The sequence below is a fragment of the Tachysurus vachellii genome, chromosome 6 (genome assembly GCF_030014155.1).
Source record: "Tachysurus vachellii isolate PV-2020 chromosome 6, HZAU_Pvac_v1, whole genome shotgun sequence".
NCBI lineage: Eukaryota > Metazoa > Chordata > Actinopteri > Siluriformes > Bagridae > Tachysurus > Tachysurus vachellii.
In genome coordinates this window covers 30,292,117-30,312,354 of record NC_083465.1, presented here as the reverse complement: position 1 = coordinate 30,312,354, position 20,238 = coordinate 30,292,117, and the positions used below count along the sequence as shown (strand labels likewise).

At 38.8% G+C, this 20,238-nt stretch overlaps 2 protein-coding genes across 2 annotated transcripts in view; one reads left to right on the top strand and one right to left on the bottom strand.

The window, feature by feature from the left end:
• The window catches only part of si:ch211-113e8.11 (uncharacterized), a 5,324-nt gene extending 1,281 nt beyond the window's left edge, over positions 1-4,043 (bottom strand). Inside the window, exons 1-2 of the mRNA XM_060873245.1 lie at positions 3,907-4,043; positions 1-415 (exon numbers count right to left, since the gene is read on the bottom strand). The exon at positions 1-415 is cut by the window's left edge and continues 1,281 nt beyond it. Coding sequence (XP_060729228.1) covers positions 1-415; positions 3,907-3,980 — 489 coding nt within the window. The 5' untranslated portion in view covers positions 3,981-4,043. The remainder of the gene's footprint in view (positions 416-3,906) is intronic.
• A 1,305-nt stretch (positions 4,044-5,348) lies between these two features.
• Positions 5,349-19,597, top strand: cntf (ciliary neurotrophic factor). Its single transcript, XM_060873244.1, has 3 exons — positions 5,349-5,669; positions 15,695-15,982; positions 16,261-19,597. The coding sequence occupies exons 1-3, from the start codon at positions 5,595-5,597 to the stop codon at positions 16,447-16,449; spliced, it is 552 nt and encodes a 183-aa protein (XP_060729227.1). The 5' UTR covers positions 5,349-5,594; the 3' UTR covers positions 16,450-19,597.
• Positions 19,598-20,238: the final 641 nt, after the last annotated feature.

Here is a 20,238-nt window from a genome sequence, read left to right as displayed (position 1 = left end):
GTTTTGCTGCAGGTCACTGTCATGAGCAAATTTGCAACGGATTCCGAAACGGCAGCGGCCATTTTTCCTGTAGGCCACACACACCCTCTTCCCGCCGATGTGTGAGGGCTGGGCGTGGGACGTGAGCGGGACGTGTTTCTGGAGCACGTTGAGTTTCTGTTCTGCTCGTTCTTTAAAAGGGTTCGCAAACACGCTGCTGCCAACTGGAACACAAAACCGTCCCAAAGCAGGAGAAGGCAGTTTATTAGAAGCAGAACTGACTGAGGGAGGAACTGGGTGTTCAGGAGATGAGAGATCATTCACTGGGTCATGTTCATCTTCCTGCTCTTCATCTGGCTCAGACTCACTGGAAGCTGATCCAGATTCCACCAGGAAGTTGTATGATTTCTTCTGTTTGGACTCATTTTCCTCATTCCTGCACACAGATATTTATTACAGTAATAGAAACATATATATAACCTCAGTATCAGTATCTTATAGTATCAGATGAGACGCCTCCATAAAAATGTACTGATGTGGTTTCTAACATTGTATGAGCATCAGATTCAGGTAGGGGCGTGGTCTAATACCTGAAGGCGGAAGTGTACATTTAACGTGATTCTGCTTGTAACATAGTTCAGTTTTTTCATGTTTATGTACTAATAATATAACTAATATTGTGTGTGTGTCTACATAACTAGCTAATATATATAACTATTACTAATATGTATACACTATATATATAATGTGTGTGTATATGTAGACACACACACACACATATATATATATATATATATATATATATATATATATATATATATATATATATATATATATATATATATATATATATAGTGTATAGACACAGTATACAGACACTAGTATAGACACTATATAACTATAACCTAGTATACAGACACTAGTATAGACACTATATAAATATAACTAGTATACAGACACTATATAACTATAACTAGTATACAGACACTATATTACTATAACTAGTGTACAGACACTATATAACTATAACTAGTATACAGACACTATATAACTAGTATAACTAGTATACAGACACTATATAACTATAACTAGTATACAGACACTATATTACTATAACTAGTGTACAGACACTATATAACTATAACTAGTATACAGACACTATATAACCAGTATAACTAGTATACAGACACTATATAACTAGTATAACCAGTATACAGACACTATATAACTAACTAGTATACAGACACTATATAACTATAACTAGTATACAGACACTATATAACTATAACTAGTATACAGACACTATATAACTATAACTAGTACACAGACACTATATAACTAACTAGTATACAGACACTATATAACTATAACTAGTATACAGACACTATATTACTATAACTAGTGTACAGACACTATATAACTATAACTAGTATACAGACACTATATAACTAGTATAACTAGTATACAGACACTATATAACTATAACTAGTATACAGACACTATATAACCAGTATAACTAGTATACAGACACTATATAACTAGTATAACCAGTATACAGACACTATATAACTAACTAGTATACAGACACTATATAACTATAACTAGTATACAGACACTAGTATAGACACTATATAAATATAACTAGTATACAGACACTATATAACTATAACTAGTATAACTAGTATACAGACACTATATAACTATAACTAGTATACAGACACTATATAACCAGTATAACTAGTATACAGACACTATATAACTAGTATAACCAGTATACAGACACTATATAACTATAACTAGTATACAGACACTATATAACTATAACTAGTATACAGACACTATATAACTAACTAGTATACAGACACTATATAACTATAACTAGTATACAGACACTATATTACTATAACTAGTGTACAGACACTATATAACTATAACTAGTATACAGACACTATATAACTAGTATAACTAGTATACAGACACTATATAACCAGTATAACTAGTATACAGACACTATATAACTATAACTAGTATACAGACACTATATAACTATAACTAGTATACAGACACTATATAACTAACTAGTATACAGACACTATATTACTATAACTAGTGTACAGACACTATATAACTAACTAGTATACAGACACTATATAACTATAACTAGTATACAGACACTATATTACTATAACTAGTGTACAGACACTATATAACTATAACTAGTATACAGACACTATATAACCAGTATAACTAGTATACAGACACTATATAACTAGTATAACCAGTATACAGACACTATATAACTAACTAGTATACAGACACTATATAACTATAACTAGTATACAGACACTATATTACTATAACTAGTATACAGACACTATATTACTATAACTAGTATACAGACACTATATAACTAACTAGTATACAGACACTATATAACTATAACTAGTATGCAGACACTATATAACTATAACTAGTATACAGACACTATATAACCAGTATAACTAGTATACAGACACTATATAACTAGTATAACCAGTATAGACACTATATAACAAACTAGTATACAGACACTATATAACTATAACTAGTATACAGACACTATATAACTATAACTAGTATACAGACACAATATAACTAGTATACAGACACAATATAACTATAACTAGTATACAGACACTATATAACTATAACTAGTATACAGACACTATATAACTATAACTAGTATACAGACACTATATAACTATAACTAGTATACAGACACTATATAACTATAACTAGTATACAGACACTATATAACTAGTATACAGACACTATATAACTAGTATACAGATACTATATAACTATAACTAGTATACAGACACTATATAACTATAACTAGTATACAGACACTATATAACTAGTATACAGACACTATATAACTAGTATAACTAGTATACAGATACTATATAACTATAACTAGTATACAGACACTATATAACTATAACTAGTATACAGACACTATATAACTAGTATAACTAGTATACAGACACTATATAACTATAACTAGTATACAGACACTATATAACTATAACTAGTATACAGACACTATATAACTAGTATAACTAGTATACAGATACTATATAACTATAACTAGTATACAGACACTATATAACTAGTATACAGACACTATATAACTATAACTAGTATACAGACACTATATAACTAGTATACAGACACTATATAACTATAACTAGTATACAGACACTATATAACTATAACTAGTATACAGACACTATATAACTAGTATACAGACACTATATAACTAGTATAACTAGTATACAGATACTATATAACTATAACTAGTATACAGACACTATATAACTATAACTAGTATACAGACACTATATAACTAGTATAACTAGTATACAGACACTATATAACTATAACTAGTATACAGACACTATATAACTATAACTAGTATACAGACACTATATAACTAGTATAACTAGTATACAGATACTATATAACTATAACTAGTATACAGACACTATATAACTATAACTAGTATACAGACACTATATAACTAGTATACAGACACTATATAACTATAACTAGTATACAGACACTATATAACTAGTATACAGACACTATATAACTATAACTAGTATACAGACACTATATAACTAGTATACAGACACTATATAACTAGTATAACTAGTATACAGATACTATATAACTATAACTGGTATACAGACACTATATAACCACACACACACACACACACACACACACACACACACACACACACACACACACACACACACACACACACACACACACACACACACACACTGTGTATGATACAGAGCTGCTGGTGGTTATAAGTTCCTAATAAAGAGTACATTAGACACTTAACACAGTGTACATTTGTGCTGATCCTGTACTCACTGTGCTGCTCTGCTCTGTGTCCCCTCTTCATCCTCTGAGTCAGATGACACTCTGTATCCCACCAGTGAGTTCATCACTGATTATGTTCACAATTATTGTGTTTACAGCACAGATCTCTTTATCCGTCAACTTCCTGTTAATGCGGAACTTCTTTGTTCTTCTGTTCTCCTTAGCAGTGCTGACGCATGCGCATTAGCGCCACCGTGAGGCTGGTGGTCATTAAACAAACCTATTTCCTGACAGTCCTAAAGAAAGTTTAAAGCTTTGTTTCATGAACAAGTATTAATGCTTATGTTGTTAAATTACATTCAATTCTGTTATAAACCTAAATCTATTATTATACCAATATTTAAAAGTAAACAAGTGTTAGATTAAAGTTGTGTTTATATAATATAGATATATATGTTCGATATTTGTTATTTATATGTTTGTGTAGTTTAAATGTAGTGACTTATTTTACTGTTGCATTGTAAGAGAAATCTCTGAGCATTGAGTCCTAAATGTGTGTCTGACTGAATCAGAGGAAACTAAAGCACAAGCTGTGTGTTTTACATCTAGCTAAAATATATAACACACACACACACACACACACACACACACACACACACACACATACATATACAAACACACACACATACACACACACATGTTCTGTGTGGTAACAGAAGCACTTACAGGTCTGATGATCACACACATTCACACATGTAGTGTATCTACAGTGAGATGAACAGTGTGTGTACAAACACACTCTTGTGTACAAACACACTCTTGTGTACAAACACACACTTGTGTACAAACACACTCTTGTGTACAAACACACTTGTGTACAAACACACACTTGTGTACAAACACACTATTGTGTACAAACACACTCTTGTGTACAAACACACTCTTGTGTACAAACACACTCGTGTACAAAGACACTTGTGTGTATAAACACACTTGTGTACAAACACACTCTTGTGTACAAACACACTCTTGTGTACAAGCACACTCTTGTGTACAAGCACTCGTGTGTACAAATACACTATTGTGTACAAACACACTGAGTTCACCAGGAACCTTTGACCCACTCAAAATGGCTGACACAGAGACGTACCAGAATGCTAAAGGTGAATCCTGCTTTTACTGCTTAAATGAGAAGGTATTATTTAAAAATATTGTTATTTAAAGTACTTTCAAGACTTGTGTAAAAAAAAAAATGTTGTTGCCAAGCAACCACAGTTGAGGAGCACAAGCGCAAATTGCTTAATCCCAGTGGAATTTTTTTGTTTCCACCTTCGATCCTCTTTCTGTTCTGTGCTGTGTCCTTTATACATACAGGCATGAGAGAGGGAGAGGGGGGGTAAGGGGGAAAGGGGGGGAGAGAAAGGGAGTGTGAGAGAGAGAGAGAGAGAGAGAGAGAGGCTGAGAGAGAGGGGGTTGAGAGAGAGACTGAGGGAGAGAGAGAGAGAGTGAGAGAGAGAGCGAGAGAGAGAGAGACAGAGGGCGGAGCAGCTGTACACTTTAAAACACACTGTAATTTAATGAATGGACCTGGAAGTTTAGGAAAGTAACTCAGCTGCGTGCGACAGACGAAACAACCAGAAAGAAATCTTGTTTAAAGATGGTTTAACTCCTATAACCACTTATAAACCTACGTCATCTGTCGTAAACCTCCCAGAGGGAGTTAGAGTGAGTTTAATTAAATGCCTTCAAAGGACAAAACAGTGGCTCTGGCCAAGCTGCTGCACAGAGACTGCACCCAGTTACTGGACTTATACGTAAGTGCTCTGTTTTACACTGTTCTCATGATTCATCACTGTTTACTGCTCCATGTATTTAAAGAACATTCTGATTGTGTTACGTAGTAGTGTAATAGCTGAACACGAGAACATCACTGAGAGTGAACAGATAACGCACACGTCAAGTGTTTGTTTGTTTGTTTGTTTGTTTGTTTTTTCCTGCCGTTCATTCATTCATCTTTAGTAACTGCCTGGTCAGGATCTCACTGGGGAATAAAACCAGCTCAGAGATCACTGGGTTTAATTCGTCCTGCTTTTCTGGAGATTAAGAGTTCTAGATGTTTTCTCTCTCCCTGTCTGTCAGAGCAGCACTAGCCAAGCCTGAGCAAACGGTCAGCTCAGGTATGTGGAGTGGGGCATTTATCTGTCAGGGTGTTAGCGCTGCCTGCTGTCAGTTAGAACTGCCGTTCCTGCTCACTTGCTCGCTGACTGGTGCACATGGACTTACACCATGCTCACACTGCTCACACTTCTACATTTGTTTGTTTTTCTCCCGCTCTTATTCACTGTTTCCAAGGTGGAGTGGTAGGCTTCGTATCTGATAGCAAGAAAAGAAGGAAAGATCAGCCAATTTAGGCCACGCCCCCTTCAGGTTTAAATACCGAATGCAGACATACTGTGATGATTATTGTTAGTTGTAGCTAGTTTTATTTACTTAAACATTTTCATGGATGTAGCCACAAACAGTCAGTATTGTAAAGAGTGTTGTTGATTCAGATGGAGCTGGAACCTCGCTGCAGTGTGAGATCAGACGTTTCTTGTTTTTGTTAATGAGCTCACAGTATGTTGGGCCAAAATAAAAGAAATTTTTTTTTAAATGTTAAATAAAAAAAATAAAAAATAAAAAACAGAATCTGATCAGACCTAATGAGATGCTTTGAGATGCAATGTTAGCAAATGCAATGTTTTTCTTGATGAGAGGTAAGATATTAGCAGCGAACTTATGACCTACTGAGCTTCGCTTTCATTTTAAAAGTCTAAATGGGCAAATGTGTTGATGTCATAGCATCATAATTTATTTTGGAAACTAAAACTCAATCAGAATTATCTAAGAGATTGTAGCAACCGATTCCGAAAGGGCAGCGGCCATTTGTCCTGTAGGCCACAGTCTTCCTATCAGTCTGATATTTTAAACGTATTCAAAATCTGTCTGTAGTTCAGTGACTCCGTTGTTTTTTTTTAAATGAACCAGCAAAGCTTCTGTTGGAGCTTCTGTTGTAGTAAATTATTTAGATGAAAAGTAATTGAGCAGACCAGACACTAGCTACACGGCTGGAGACGTCACGTGAGAAAGAAGGCAGTTTTCGAACAACCATGGCCTTAATTTAAAAAGAAAGGACGAGATGACGATCGACCGGAGGAATAAGTACGAATTTGTTCTTCCTGCTTCAGACTGTAAATAGATCTGCTCATGGCCCTCATCCAAAGTGGGAACATGAAGAGAAACAAAACTTAACCACTTCAAAGTGTCCTCTTTCTAAGCACAGACCAATCTTTAGCACAGGTTCTCTCAGTCATGACAGGGTTAGCCTAACCCTAGGTTTATGTAACTCATCTTATGCTCCACTTTAGTCTAGATGTGCACATGGAAGCAACAAGAAAAAAGATATTAAAGATAATAAAAAGATCCCTGAGACAGCAAGAACAAAGTACCTTCAAGATTTTTATTTACAACTCTAAAATCAAAGACAATATACGACTAATAATAATAATTATTATAACAACACTTAACACACACTCTTATCCAGAGTGACTTTCTTATTTCAGTTTATACACCTGAGCAATTGAGGGTTAAGGGCCTTGCTCAGGGGCCCTGCAGTGGCAACTTGGTGGACCTGGGATTCAAACCAACGACCTTCCGATCAGTAGACGAACACCTTAAACACTGAGCTACAACATCTCACATAACGATGGTAACTTCAGGAGGGGTTAAGGCCAAAGTAACAAACACAAAGCAATCTGTCTGGGGGAGTAAAACATCTAACTAAACAAAAACAAAATGAACGCTTCGCTTCTGGCCACAAAACAGGAAAAAAGTGAGATAAACAAAAATGTCACTGACCTCCCAACAATCTCCACATAAGCAACCATTAAGATAGCAAACATATTCGCTTCTACAGTAGTAACACAAAGAAACACAAAGAAAAGAAAGGACTGATGAAGGAACTGGTAACATTAGTAACTAACACAGAGTTTCTGCTCTGGAGAAAGCTCTTGGGGGGAAAAGTTGTTTTCTGAACCTATGACCATTTCTTCTTGCCATTATACGGCTTCACACATGACCGTAAAGACGGCACAGCTGAGGACAATCTACCACTTGTCACAGGGGATGAGAAGGAGGGGATCTGTCCTTCTGTCCTTCTGTCCTTCTGTCCTGTGATTCCTTTCCCTCTGTTTGAAAAGAAACAGAGAAAAATAATAACAACACACAGAAACACGAACAAAAGAGAACACGACTGATCTGACACCAAATAAAAAAGAATACAACACTAGACTAGACACTGAACCTAGTTACTGGGAGTTTTAGCAGCTTATTTCTGCTCTAACTGGATTCTGATGAGTTTACAGAAGGATAAAGTGACATAACAGAAATGAAACACGGAGATGAAGAATAACGTCATCCTCGTCACATATTTACTCACAAGACATTTCGGCACATCCCGTCTTCGGCCCCTGAATGTATCTCAGTGTGTAGAGCGATCGGTCTCAGAGGGAACGTTATTGCGCAGGAGAAATGAATGAATAAATGGTGTGTGTGTGTTTGTGTACGCAGTGATCACAGTAAACACTTGGAAAATAAGAAGCTTCATTCTGCACATCGTCTCTCCACATCCCACTCGTGTTCTTTGGCTCACATTTTGGTTCTGCTGCAGCGTTCAGGGTTTCTGTAATCAAATGTGTTTATGGTTATGAGCTGAATGATTAAACCACTCCCCTGTTCCCATTACCTAAATGCCAGAGTGTCAGGGTTACATGGGTTAGTAGCCTGGAGCATATGAGCAGGTTTGGAATTACAACAATGTAGCTGACACACTCACACACACACACAGGTCTGTTCTTGTCAGAACATGAAGAATAAATTACTACCCCTCCTGTGCTTTCTCTTTAATGATTAATTAAACATAGTTTAAACACAGATTTTCACTCTACTAACACTTAATGTGCAGTCAACAGTCTACTTAAAATAAACTCTTCAGGCTTTTGGTGTGTGTGTGTGTGTGTGTGTGTGTGTGTGTGTGTGTGTGTGTATGTGTGTGTGTGTGTGAGGCTCTAAATGCTTTATCAGTGACTTATCTCTTGCCATACAGTACATCCTGGTCTTCCATACTCCCCCTGACCCGAGCTGTTTGTGCTGCTCAGAAACTGCTTACTCATTCCTCTGAGTGGGAATAAGTGTTGTTCATTAAGGAGTTCCTGGGAAGAGTGCTGCGTTCTCCAGTTTAAACATTGGGTAACAACGAGCAGTTTCTGACATTACCCATAATTGTGACGTGACATACGGCTAAGTACGGTGACCCACTCAGAATTTGTTCTCTGCATTTAACCCAAAGTGAACACACACACACAGCAGTGAACACACACACCGTGAACACACACCCAGAGCAGTGGGCAACCATTTATGCTGCGGTGCCTGGGGAGCAGTTGGAGGGGTTCGGTGCCTTGCTCAAGGGCACCTCAGTCGTGGTATTGCCGGCCAGAGACTCGAACCCACAACCTTAGGATTAGGAGACAGACTCTCCAACTATTAGGCCACGACTTCCCCATTCCATGGGTAGCTCTTGCTTCACCTAAAGAGAGCGATGCAGCAGTGTTTTAGTCCTTCAGTCTGTCCGGCTCTCTCACGTCCTCATCTGTACACTCTGTAAGACCATCTCTATCCTCACACTCGGCATCTCACAGCTCACTGCCTTCTAGGACTCCGAGTCCAACATTTGCTCTGACGACTCCGATAAATTCTTATTAATATGATGCTGAAATTCACCGGAAAATAAAAAAAAAGTGATGAAAGAAGCTTTTCTTTTTTGGAGGAGCTAAAAGCCAAGCTCGGGAAGCTGACACAGTCCGAGGCGCACACACAGAAACTAAACAGCTGAAGACTGGAAAAGTCCAGGTGATTTTTTTTTTCTAATCTTCATCTTGTCCGATGTGGATGAGTCTGTGCTCATGAGCCTCAGATTCCTGTTTATGGCTGCAGGAGAAGAACCTGTGGTGGTCTTCTGCTGTTGTACCTCATCCACCTCAAGGTTCTTTTGCTCGCCACCGATGTACAGCGTGATTGTATGAGTTACTGTAGACATACGTTTATGCCGTTTGGCAGACTCTCTTATCCAGAGCGACATACAGAAGTGCTTTGAAGTCTTAATGAATACATTAACACTCGTTCACTAGGTTAGAGACTAGGTAAGTCTTTGCATATTGTTTAAAAATAACCAGTGACTCAGCTGTTCGGACATCTAGGGGTTCATTCCACCACCTCAGAAAAGAGTCTTGCTGTAAACCTCATTCTTACCCTGAGAGATGGTGGGACCAGTCGAGCAGTGCTGGTAGATCTGAGGGAGTGAGGTGCGGTGTGAGGAGTGATGAGGGCTTTGAGATAAGAGGGAGCATTTGGATCATTTGCAGAGGATGAATTGCATTCATAGGTAGACCTGCCAGAGAGAGCTGCAGTAGTCCAGTGTTGAGATGGCAAGAGACTGAACAAGTACCTGTGTGGATAAAAATGGCCAAATTTAATGTTGTAGAGAAGAAACCGACATGAGCGAGTCACATTAGCAACATGAGAGGAAAAGGACAGTTGATTGTCCATGGTTACCCCAAGGTTGTGAGCTGTGGCTGAAGGGGAGATCAGATCGTTATGCAGGGATATAGCAAGGTCATGACCTGGGGATGAATCACCTGATGATCAGCAGTTCAGTTTTGTTAGGATTGAGCTTTAACTGATGAGCAGTCATCCATGATGAAATTTCTGCCAGACGTGCTGAGATCCGATCAGAAGCTGTGGTATCTGAGGGTGGGAAAGAGAAGATAAGTTGTGTATCATCAGCATAGCAGTGGTAAGAGAACCCATGTGAAGAAATAACTTCACCAAGAGAGTGAGTATACAGGGAGAAAAGAAGAGGACCAAGTACTGAGCCCTGTGGGACGCCAGTGGAGAGTCTGTGTGGAGCAGATGTCACTCCCCTCCATGTTACCTGATATGAGCGTCCTTCCAGGTAGGAAGCGAACCATTCCCACGCTGATCCGCAAATCCCAAGACTCCTGAGTGTGGACAAGAGAGTCTCATAGACTCGGAGAGAAGTGATACCGGTCTCTAGTTACTGATGTCTGATGGATCCAGAGCAGGTTTCTTCAGGAGTAGGAGAATCCTGACTGTGAAATGTAGGTGTAGTCAGAGCACATGTGAAAGTCTGGCAGATTTTCTCATTGTAAAAATAGGCAAAGTCTTCAGCAGTCAGGGATGATGAAGCAGGTGGAGCCATGGGTTAAGTAGTGAAGAGAAGATATTGTGGAGATTACGAGGATCTTGCGCAGAAGCCCCATAACAGTATATATCATAAGTAATAATCACATAACAATCATATGTTTTTTATGAATAAGCATTTATTAATATGAAAAAAAAATTTGAAAAACTTTTTCTTCTGTCACTTTCAGTGTGGTTTGAAGTCTGTGATTAATGTCCCTAAGTGAAAGTCCCTAAAACAGTTCTTTTCTTCTGAGAAGCACAGGCGAACATTGCACTTGCTACACAGTGTGTTTGTGTATCCATTACGTCTGCAGCATCCTCTCTTCGCCTTAACTGGGAAATGTGCAAAAATATCTTTGCGTACATCCGGTGGTGGGTGGTCCGATGTCCTCTTGGCTGAGGGACTCACATCTGTTGAGGACGGTCTTTTCTGAGGATCCGAATGGCTTCCTGATGTCACGTTCTGCGTGAATGTTTTCCCTGAAGATGGTCTCTTGGGTGTTGTGTTGTGTGTGTTCACCAGGATGAGAGAGGTTACAAGTTGTGCCTGAAACTGTCTCCTGTTCAGTATCTCTTTCATGAGTCTTATACTGTAGTAGATAAACAGAAAGAATAGACTAACTGAAAGATAGATCTAAGTATTATCCATCAAAGTATTATCAGTTCAATGCAAATGCTCATCAAAATTCCACTACTACATTCAAACAATACTCTCTGGACGGCCTACTGTATTATACTCTCTACTTATCATAATAAAAGGAACACATGCATCCCCCATATCACAGGTTCATATTCAAGACCATTTATACCTGTCCCTGAACAATGCAACAGGCATCACCTCAAAAACATCCAGAGCATTCAGAGCCTGCTTTTCTATCTCCTGATGCTATAAACTGCTACTCGGGCAAAATCTCAAAACCGTTTAGACGTTAAGTAACAAACAAAAAACTACTACGGTGGCTTAGTGGTTAGCACGTTCGCCTCACACCTCCAGGGTTGGGGGTTCGATTCCCGCCTCCACCTTGTGTGTGTGGAGTTTGCATGTTCTCCCCGTGCCTCGGGGGTTTCCTCCGGGTACTCCGGTTTCCTCCCCCGGTCCAAAGACATGCATGGTAGGTTGATTGGCATCTCTGGAAAATTGTCCGTAGTGTATGAGAGTGTGTGTGTGTGTGTGTGTGTGTGCCCTGTGATGGGTTGGCACTCCGTCCAGGGTGTATCCTGCCTTGATGCCCGATGACGCCTGAGATAGGCACAGGCTCCCCGTGACCCGAGGTAGTTCAGATAAGAGGTAGAAGATGAGTGAGTGAATGAATGAATCTTGACAAATCCAGTCATGCAAAAAATGATGAGCTCAACATGAAGTTTGCAGGTAGAGTGAGTTCATGGCCAAATGACCGGACCTGTAAACACTTCTTCTATCCGATAGCATTATGAGAACAAACAATAGAACCCGTTAACTATGTAAATGTGGTCTTGAGAAAAAAAAACATTCGCAGGCCTTTTTTAAAAATTGTTAAAAAGCGATGTTGTAATTCTGCAACAGTTGGATTTACTGTACAAGGTGAAGCTTTTCCTTGAATAAAGAAGCCTCGACAGGAGTTACTTTGGATGAGAATTTGCCCACGAGCGTACATTAAGAGGAAAGATCTGCATTGAGTTGTGATTTCTTACACTTTCTCACTGCTGTGCATCACATCTGACAGCCAAGAAGCAGAACAAAATGTCTTCCTGGTTTAGTGGACAGAGGACAAAGAGGGTGCATTGTTGAGGAAAGAGAGGAGAGGAAAGTTTCTGTGGGTAGTGAGGAGTAGGAGTCAGGATCAGGAAGAGATGAAAGAGTGCCAGATGCTACAGAGGAAGGGGAGATAGAGTGGAGGTTATGATGGGTAAAGGAGACTTCCTGGCAGCTCAAAATAATCTGACAATTCTCCTCTGAGCTCTCATCATCATCAAGATTTTTCCACCCACAGATCTGTCTCTCACTCAGTGTTTTTTTTTCTTTTTTTTCCGCACCATTCTGTGTAAACTCTAGAGACTATTGTGTGAAAATCCTAGCAGGAGATCAGCAGTTTCTGAAAAACTCAATCCAGCACGTCTAACACCAACACAGTTAAAGTCACAGAGATCAGACTGAAGCTCTTGACCTGCACCTGCATGATCTTGTGGACTACAGCTATATGATTGGCTAACTGTATCGCAGCATGAATGTTCAGGTGTTCCTAATAAAGTGAATGATGAGTGTAAACATGTAAAGTCATATAGGTTGGAGGTTTCCTTTAAAATGGCAGTCAGTGACATGGTGTAATAGTCCAATCTAGATGTTAGAAAGGCATGCACTAGTTTCTAAAGGTTATGTAGAGCAGCTTCTTTACTAAAGCGAGATTAATACAGGACCCAGAAACGAACCTTGAGGGACGCCATTTTAAACTACGAACGTCTCCATAACTGCTATCAAGCAAATATGGTCTGTATTTCTGTTTAACGTTCAGGTCTACGGTACGTAATCAGAATCAAAACAGAGTCATAATCACAATCTGAGTTGAGCAGCAGGACACTGAGGCCTTTACCCACCACTGACCTGATCGCTCTTATTATTACCGTTTAGAGTAGAATTAGAGATATTGGGTGAGAAACATCTGCTGAATCTTTGATCTGTTATGACCTGTTGTAGATTGTTGTGTAATCCTAGAGCTTGGAATCAACATGTAGTTTCTTAAGGAGTGGCTTAACAACGGCTGCCATTTAAATACCTAAATGGATTTATTCTGTTTAGTATCTCAGCTCATTCACTACTGAACAGATTTCTAAAAAGAACTTACTGTCAGGAGGCACGGTGGCTTAGTGGTTATCACGTTCTCCTCACACCTCCAGGTTTGGGGGTTCGATTCCCACCTCCACCTTGTGTGTGTGGAGTTTGCATGTTCTCCCCGTGCCTCGGGGGTTTCCTCCGGGTACTCCGGTTTCCTCCCCCGGTCCAAAGACATGCATGGTAGGTTGATTGGCATCTCTGGAAAATTGTCCGTAGTGTGTGATTGCGTGAGTGAATGAGAGTGTGTGTGTGTGTGCCCTGGGATGGGTTGTCACTCCGTCCAGGGTGTATCCTGCCTTTATGCCCGATGACGCCTGAGATAGGCACAGGCTCCCCGTGACCCGAGGTAGTTCGGATAAGCGGTAGAAAATGAGTGAGTGAGTGAGAACTTACTGTCAGTAGCATTGAACCATGGACGCATGTGAACGATACGGAGGACATCAAGAACAGAACTTGTCGACACAATACAACTAAAGTCAGTGAAGAGGTATGAAGTCTTCTGGGTTAAAGATGATGTAGTAGTAACCCTCGTGCGCTTTATTTTCTTATAAATCAACAATAAGAGAATGTGCTAGAATACAGCATCTAGGATATGCCGAAACCTAAAAACATAAAAGACTGGGATTATAAAAAAAAATGGGATTATTGCACTGGGATTAGAAGGAAAATGTTATGCCCAGACAGGGGCGATTCTAGAATTTTCATTTTAGGGGGGCAGAGCCCCCCAGGGTAGGGTTGTATACTACTAACCTTATTGCAATCCACTATTCCATTGTATTCCCTGTATTTCACTGTAAAAAATGAAAAATTTAGATGTGACCAGTCACTCGACAATTTTGAGTTGTGAGTTGTGCCATTTAGTGTTTCAGACAATATAATGATGTGTCTTTAATCATTTCTGTGCATGGCTGCATATTTGTAATGCCAAAATACACAATAATGTGTTTTACATTTTAAAAGGTCAATTAAAATAAATCATGGTCGTTTTCTAAAGTATGTTTTCATGGGTGTTAATCGCTTCATTTTTGTTGGAAGAAAAAACAACTATCACACTGTGATAAGGGCTGAAGTTGAACGCAGCGAAGACGCATTGGATGAGAAACCAAACTGTTTTGTATTGTACTGTATTGGTCCAGTGACCTGCACCGATGCAGATGTCATATCATAGCAGTCCATCAATAAAAGCACACACACCTTGTACTCTCTGATGTTCGCTCTGCTCGGCGTCCCTGCGGATTGAAAAACGCGCTGAATCCACGCAGACTCAGTTCAGGGGAGGAGCCGAAACATGACGCAGCTTGTCGCCGCTTCAAATGCGTTTTTAAAGGCGACTGAAGCCATCAAAAAATAATTAATCAAATAATTTTTTAGGGGGGCTGGGCAGAAGGCTAAAGCCCCCCTAAAAAGGGCCTAGTGACGCCCCTTTGCCCAGATATCCTGCCTCAGCAGGGCAGTAGGGTAATTTACATTTACAGCAGACGCCCTTATCCAGAGGGACTTACATTTAATCTCATTTTTCATACATCTGAGCAACTGAGGGTTAAGGGCCTTGCTCAGGGGCCCAGCAGTGGGAGCTTGGTGGACATAGGAATCGAACTCACAACCTTCTGATTAGTAGCCCAACACCTTAACCACTAGGCTACCACATCCCTGATACCCCCTAATTCAACCACTCTAACTGGTTCTGATTTTAATCTCATCTGCTGTCCTCTGTTCTTCCTCCTGTTCCAGACTGCCCGTGAATCTCTCATGTCTAACTCTGTGTCTGAGTCACAGTTGGTGTCCATCCCTCCATTAACATCTCAACTCTCCCCCTCTGAGAAAATCTGCTTCCTGCAGGCAGCTCTTCGAAAGTGTCTCCATCTGCTGGACAAAGCCATAACCCACGAGGATGCCATCTTCCCTGAAAGACCTGAGGATGAATACTCAAAACAGAGAAAGACTGTCAGAGAGCGACTGAACTACCTGGTGTCCAGCACAGAGCGCCTCCTGGTGGAGGGAAAGAGGTGTGACGCTGAGGTACTGAGATATGTACTCAGATTTATTTCTAACATCTTACATCATGGCAATTTATTTATATGATCTAAGTTACATTCAGTTGGGTATAAAATCTGAATTAATATATTCATAAAATATACAACAAATATGCTGCGTTTAATTGATCTTCCTGTTGTTTTTAATATACATTCTTAAAACTATACCAAAAAATTGAATAAAAATAATAAAAAGTTGTGAAGCATAACTGTGTGTGTGTGTGTGTGTGTGTGTGTGTGTGTGTGTGTGTTTGTGTTTATAAGGCAAAGGACTTGGTGGATAGTGGAGTGTTTGCTTTGAAGAAATGGATCCTCCAGGTTCTGCAGGATGTTCTGTACTGGTCCAACAAGACAGCTGAAACTCTCCAGACTCTGCCTGCTCTCAAGGCCATGAAACCAACGAGAAGAAGAAGAGCAGCAGGAAAGAAGGAGGCACGCAAACTACGCAAATAAACTTCTACTGTGTGTGTGTGTTTGTGTGTGTGTCTGTCTGTGTGTGTCTGGGTGTGTCTGTGTGTCTGTCTGTGTGTGTCTCTGTGTATTTCTGTGTGTCTGTGTTTGTGTGTGTATTTCTGTGTGTCTGTGTGTGTCTGTGTGTGTGTCTGTGTGTGTCTGTATGTGTCTGTGTGTGTGTCTGTGTGTGTGTGTCTGTGTGTGTTTGTGTGTGTGTTTGTGTGTGTGTCTGTCTGTCTGTGTCTGAGTGTGTCTGTGTGTGTCTGTGTGTCTGTCTGTGTGTGTCTGTGTGTATTTCTGTATGTCTGTGTGTGTGTGTTTGTGTGTATTTCTGTGTGTGTCTGTGTGTGTGTCTGTGTGTGTGTCTGTATGTGTCTGTGTGTGTGTCTGTGTGTGTGTGTCTGTGTGTGTGTCTGTGTGTGTCTGTGTCCTTGTGTGTGTGTCTGTGTGTGTGTGTGTGTGTGTGTGTGTGTGTGTGTGTGTCTGTGTCCTTGTGTGTGTGTCTGTGTGTGAGAGAGAGAAAAAAAGAGAGAGATAAATAAACCACAGCTGATCCACTTTAGTCCACTTTACTAAGCTAACACACGAGTTCCACCTTTACTGAGCTACAAAACCAATCACAGTGAACTTTAAGGGATTTTTACTTTAAATATTTTACGCTACTTTGTCTCCCTCTACCGGACAAATCACGCCATAACAATACAAATAAAGGAGCTTTACATCTTTTCTCATTCTGTAGCATAAACCAGGACGATATTGTACAATTCTTCAAACTTCTAGGGTATCTGAAATTTGATTTCTGTGTTGTATTGAGTTACTCAACATGGATAATGTGTGTAAAATATGGTGTTATATCAGTTCAAATAGCCCTTTCCTGGATAATCACTGCAGCTAGTGAGTTTCTCAATATCAACTCTTTTATTCACATATTATAAAGGTGCAGTGACTGTAGAAATCAGACCGAATGATCAACAGACATCAACAGAAAAATCTCCTTCCGATTAGATTTACACTTTAATTGCACTTAGCATTTAATTCCTGTAACTCACTCAGGAGTTGTGTTCATATTAAAATAAAAACTCCCTAAAAAAGTATGTTTTTTTTATCGAATCAAAACACTGCCCTAACTTTATTAAATAAAAAAAAGTTGTTAAGTGTGTTAAGTAAAATTAATTTAATAAAATACCGCAACTGTGAAGAACGTAAATAATTACATGATGCACAAATCATGCATTTCATTAGTTATTAACTTGTTTGTTTATTACATTTCCAAAATTATTTCAATGACATGGCTTTAAAATGATCTGAAATAAGAATAATAATAAAACGGTTGGCTTGTAAACTCTTGTTATGAACAAGAAAGTTAAAAGAAAGTTGCCTAAAGTTACAAGTTTATTCCAGAAAACCTAACAGCTTTTTGAACATCAGTATTGTGTTTTTATTCCCTAAATATCAAAATATATGACTTTGTTCATCAGTGACACCAAAACACTGTTGTACTGATGAGTAAGGTGACGTAAACCATCACGATCTCATGTTTGTAAGTTTGATCTAGAGAGCAAGGCGAACTACTAGCGAAAAACTAGCGAACTGTGACGGAGTGATGTATATGTTCTCCTTAAAACAACATGTTTATTGACAGCTAAAACGTTTTTATAAAATAGCCGTAGAATAGAACAAAAACACACTGAACTATTTCATTCCACATGATGATAATTATGTGATCTTTCAGTGTATGTAGCTAGAACTTAGATAGCTTGCTATTAGAATCTAATCTGAGAATGTAGCAGTGCAAAGCAGAGCCACAAGGGACAACAGTCACAGTCTTTACATTGCAGCAGGTGACACTTAAAATCTTTCTGCTCGTCTCTCTCATTTCTGCTGCTTTTATTCTTCTGTTTGAGAACCAAAGGTGAAATTGTGATACTTTAACAGATGGGCAAGCATGTTCTCGTCCTCCTTCTCCTCCTTCTCCTCCTTCTCTTCACCTTTACTGATGGTTCATCTGAATATACTGAGCATATATCTGAGAGCTTTATCTAAAATACTTATATAGAGATGGTTATATAAAACATAAAGACCTTCATATGATGTTAGAAATCGAGTGTACACTCCTGTGACTACTGATATAATGATGTCTGATATCTTCGCTAATTTCCTGGTGTTAGATTTTTCACAGCATCACTAATAACTCTATGATTCATCAGTAACCTTACAGATCACATTATATGTAGACATTAACTCAAGTATTAGCCTTTAGCACAATGTCTTTATGATGATGTAAATGTAGCTTATCTGTTATTGTGGGTCAAAAAGTTTGTTTTTGTGTATCTTTTTTATGTACATTTAAGTATGCAGACGTGTGTGTATTTGTGTGTGTGGTGTGTATGTGTGTGTGCAAGTGTGTAGTGTATCTGTTTGTCTGTCTATGTGTGTGTGCATGTGTGTAATGTGTGTGTGTGTGTAAGTGTGTAATGTGTGTGCATTTGCAAGTGTGTAGTGTGTAAAATGTGTTTGTATGTTTGTATGTGTGTGTAGTGTGTGTATAGTGTATGTGTGTAAATGTGTAGTGTGTGTGTGTAAGTGTGTAGTGTGTGTATAGTGTATGTGTGTAAATGTGTAGTGTGTGTGTGTAAGTGTGTTGTGTGTATAGTGTATGTGTGTAAATGTGTAGTGTGTGTGTGTAAGTGTGTAGTGTATGTGTCTGTTTGTCTGTCTGTAGATTTTCTTTGCTGCTAATTAAACGTTAGCATGAATCTGTTCTCGAGCTGCTCAGTAAACACTTTTATTTCTGTCTGCAGCCTGTTAGAGAATTTTAACTGAATATTGTTTTAATGCCTGAGTGGTGTGATATCTTCAGTTAGTCATATAGAGATTAGCACCATGAGTGTTTCATTCCACGTACACCACAACAACTCACCAGGGCTACACGTTTATTCACTGCAGAAGATTTTGTAAAATTTATTTAGATTTACATATTTAATGTAGCTGAAATATCCTGGACACTGTTATCACTTCTGTTATCACTTCTGTTATCACTTCTGTTATCACTTCTGTTATCACTTCTGTTATCACTTCTGTTAGCATCGGTGTTACAAAACACTGACACTGGAGTCAAAATGGTAAATAAATGTTTACTTATAAAATATTCAAGTCTTATAGATCTCTTTTATAAGAAAACATTTTTTATGAAATCAATTTTAAACAAATCATTCTTTTTCAAAATATTTTTAGGGCAAATTAAATCTATTCCTGTGAATTACTTCTAGGAGATTGTTATGGGAAAGGCATCATGGTGCCATGGGTGAGACTGAGTCACTGTTGCCTCTCTAGTGCTCAAGTGTTTTATTCCTCTTTTACCACAGTAATTTTCAATGAGTAAAATTATATCCATTTATTCTTTTACATTTAATGTTATGGATCCATGAAACCACTTAGTTCCATTTGTCACTGACGCTACAGCAGCTATAAACAGTGCTTTCCTCACCAGCCTTCCTTTCCTCTTTCTCAAGGCAAAAAATCAAGAGAAACCACAGTGTTCACTCCTCTGTCCTGAAGATGTCTGTAAAGTAAATAAAAGTTTCAGCTCTTCAACTTTATGTGGAACATCATAAACTTAGGACGGTTTTCTTAATCCAGAGTTCAGCAAGTGACATCAAATCAGCACAGATGCTCCCATAAACACGCCTGCTCCCAGTTAGCACGGCTGCTCCCATAAACAAGGCTGTTCCCAGTAAACATGGCTGCTCCCAGTTAGGACGACTGCTCCCATAAACACGCCTTCTCCCA

What these genes read in the sequence shown, in the direction of transcription:
- cntf (XM_060873244.1), top strand. Translation starts at nt 5,595, where the DNA reads ATGCCTTCAAAGGACAAAACAGTGGCTCTGGCCAAGCTGCTGCACAGA. An exon ending in CCCAGTTACTGGACTTATAC is followed by an intron (nt 5,670 to 15,694) that starts GTAAGTGCTCTG and finishes CTCCTGTTCCAG; the next exon opens with ACTGCCCGTGAATCTCTCAT. An exon ending in GAAAGAGGTGTGACGCTGAG is followed by an intron (nt 15,983 to 16,260) that starts GTACTGAGATAT and finishes TGTGTTTATAAG; the next exon opens with GCAAAGGACTTGGTGGATAG.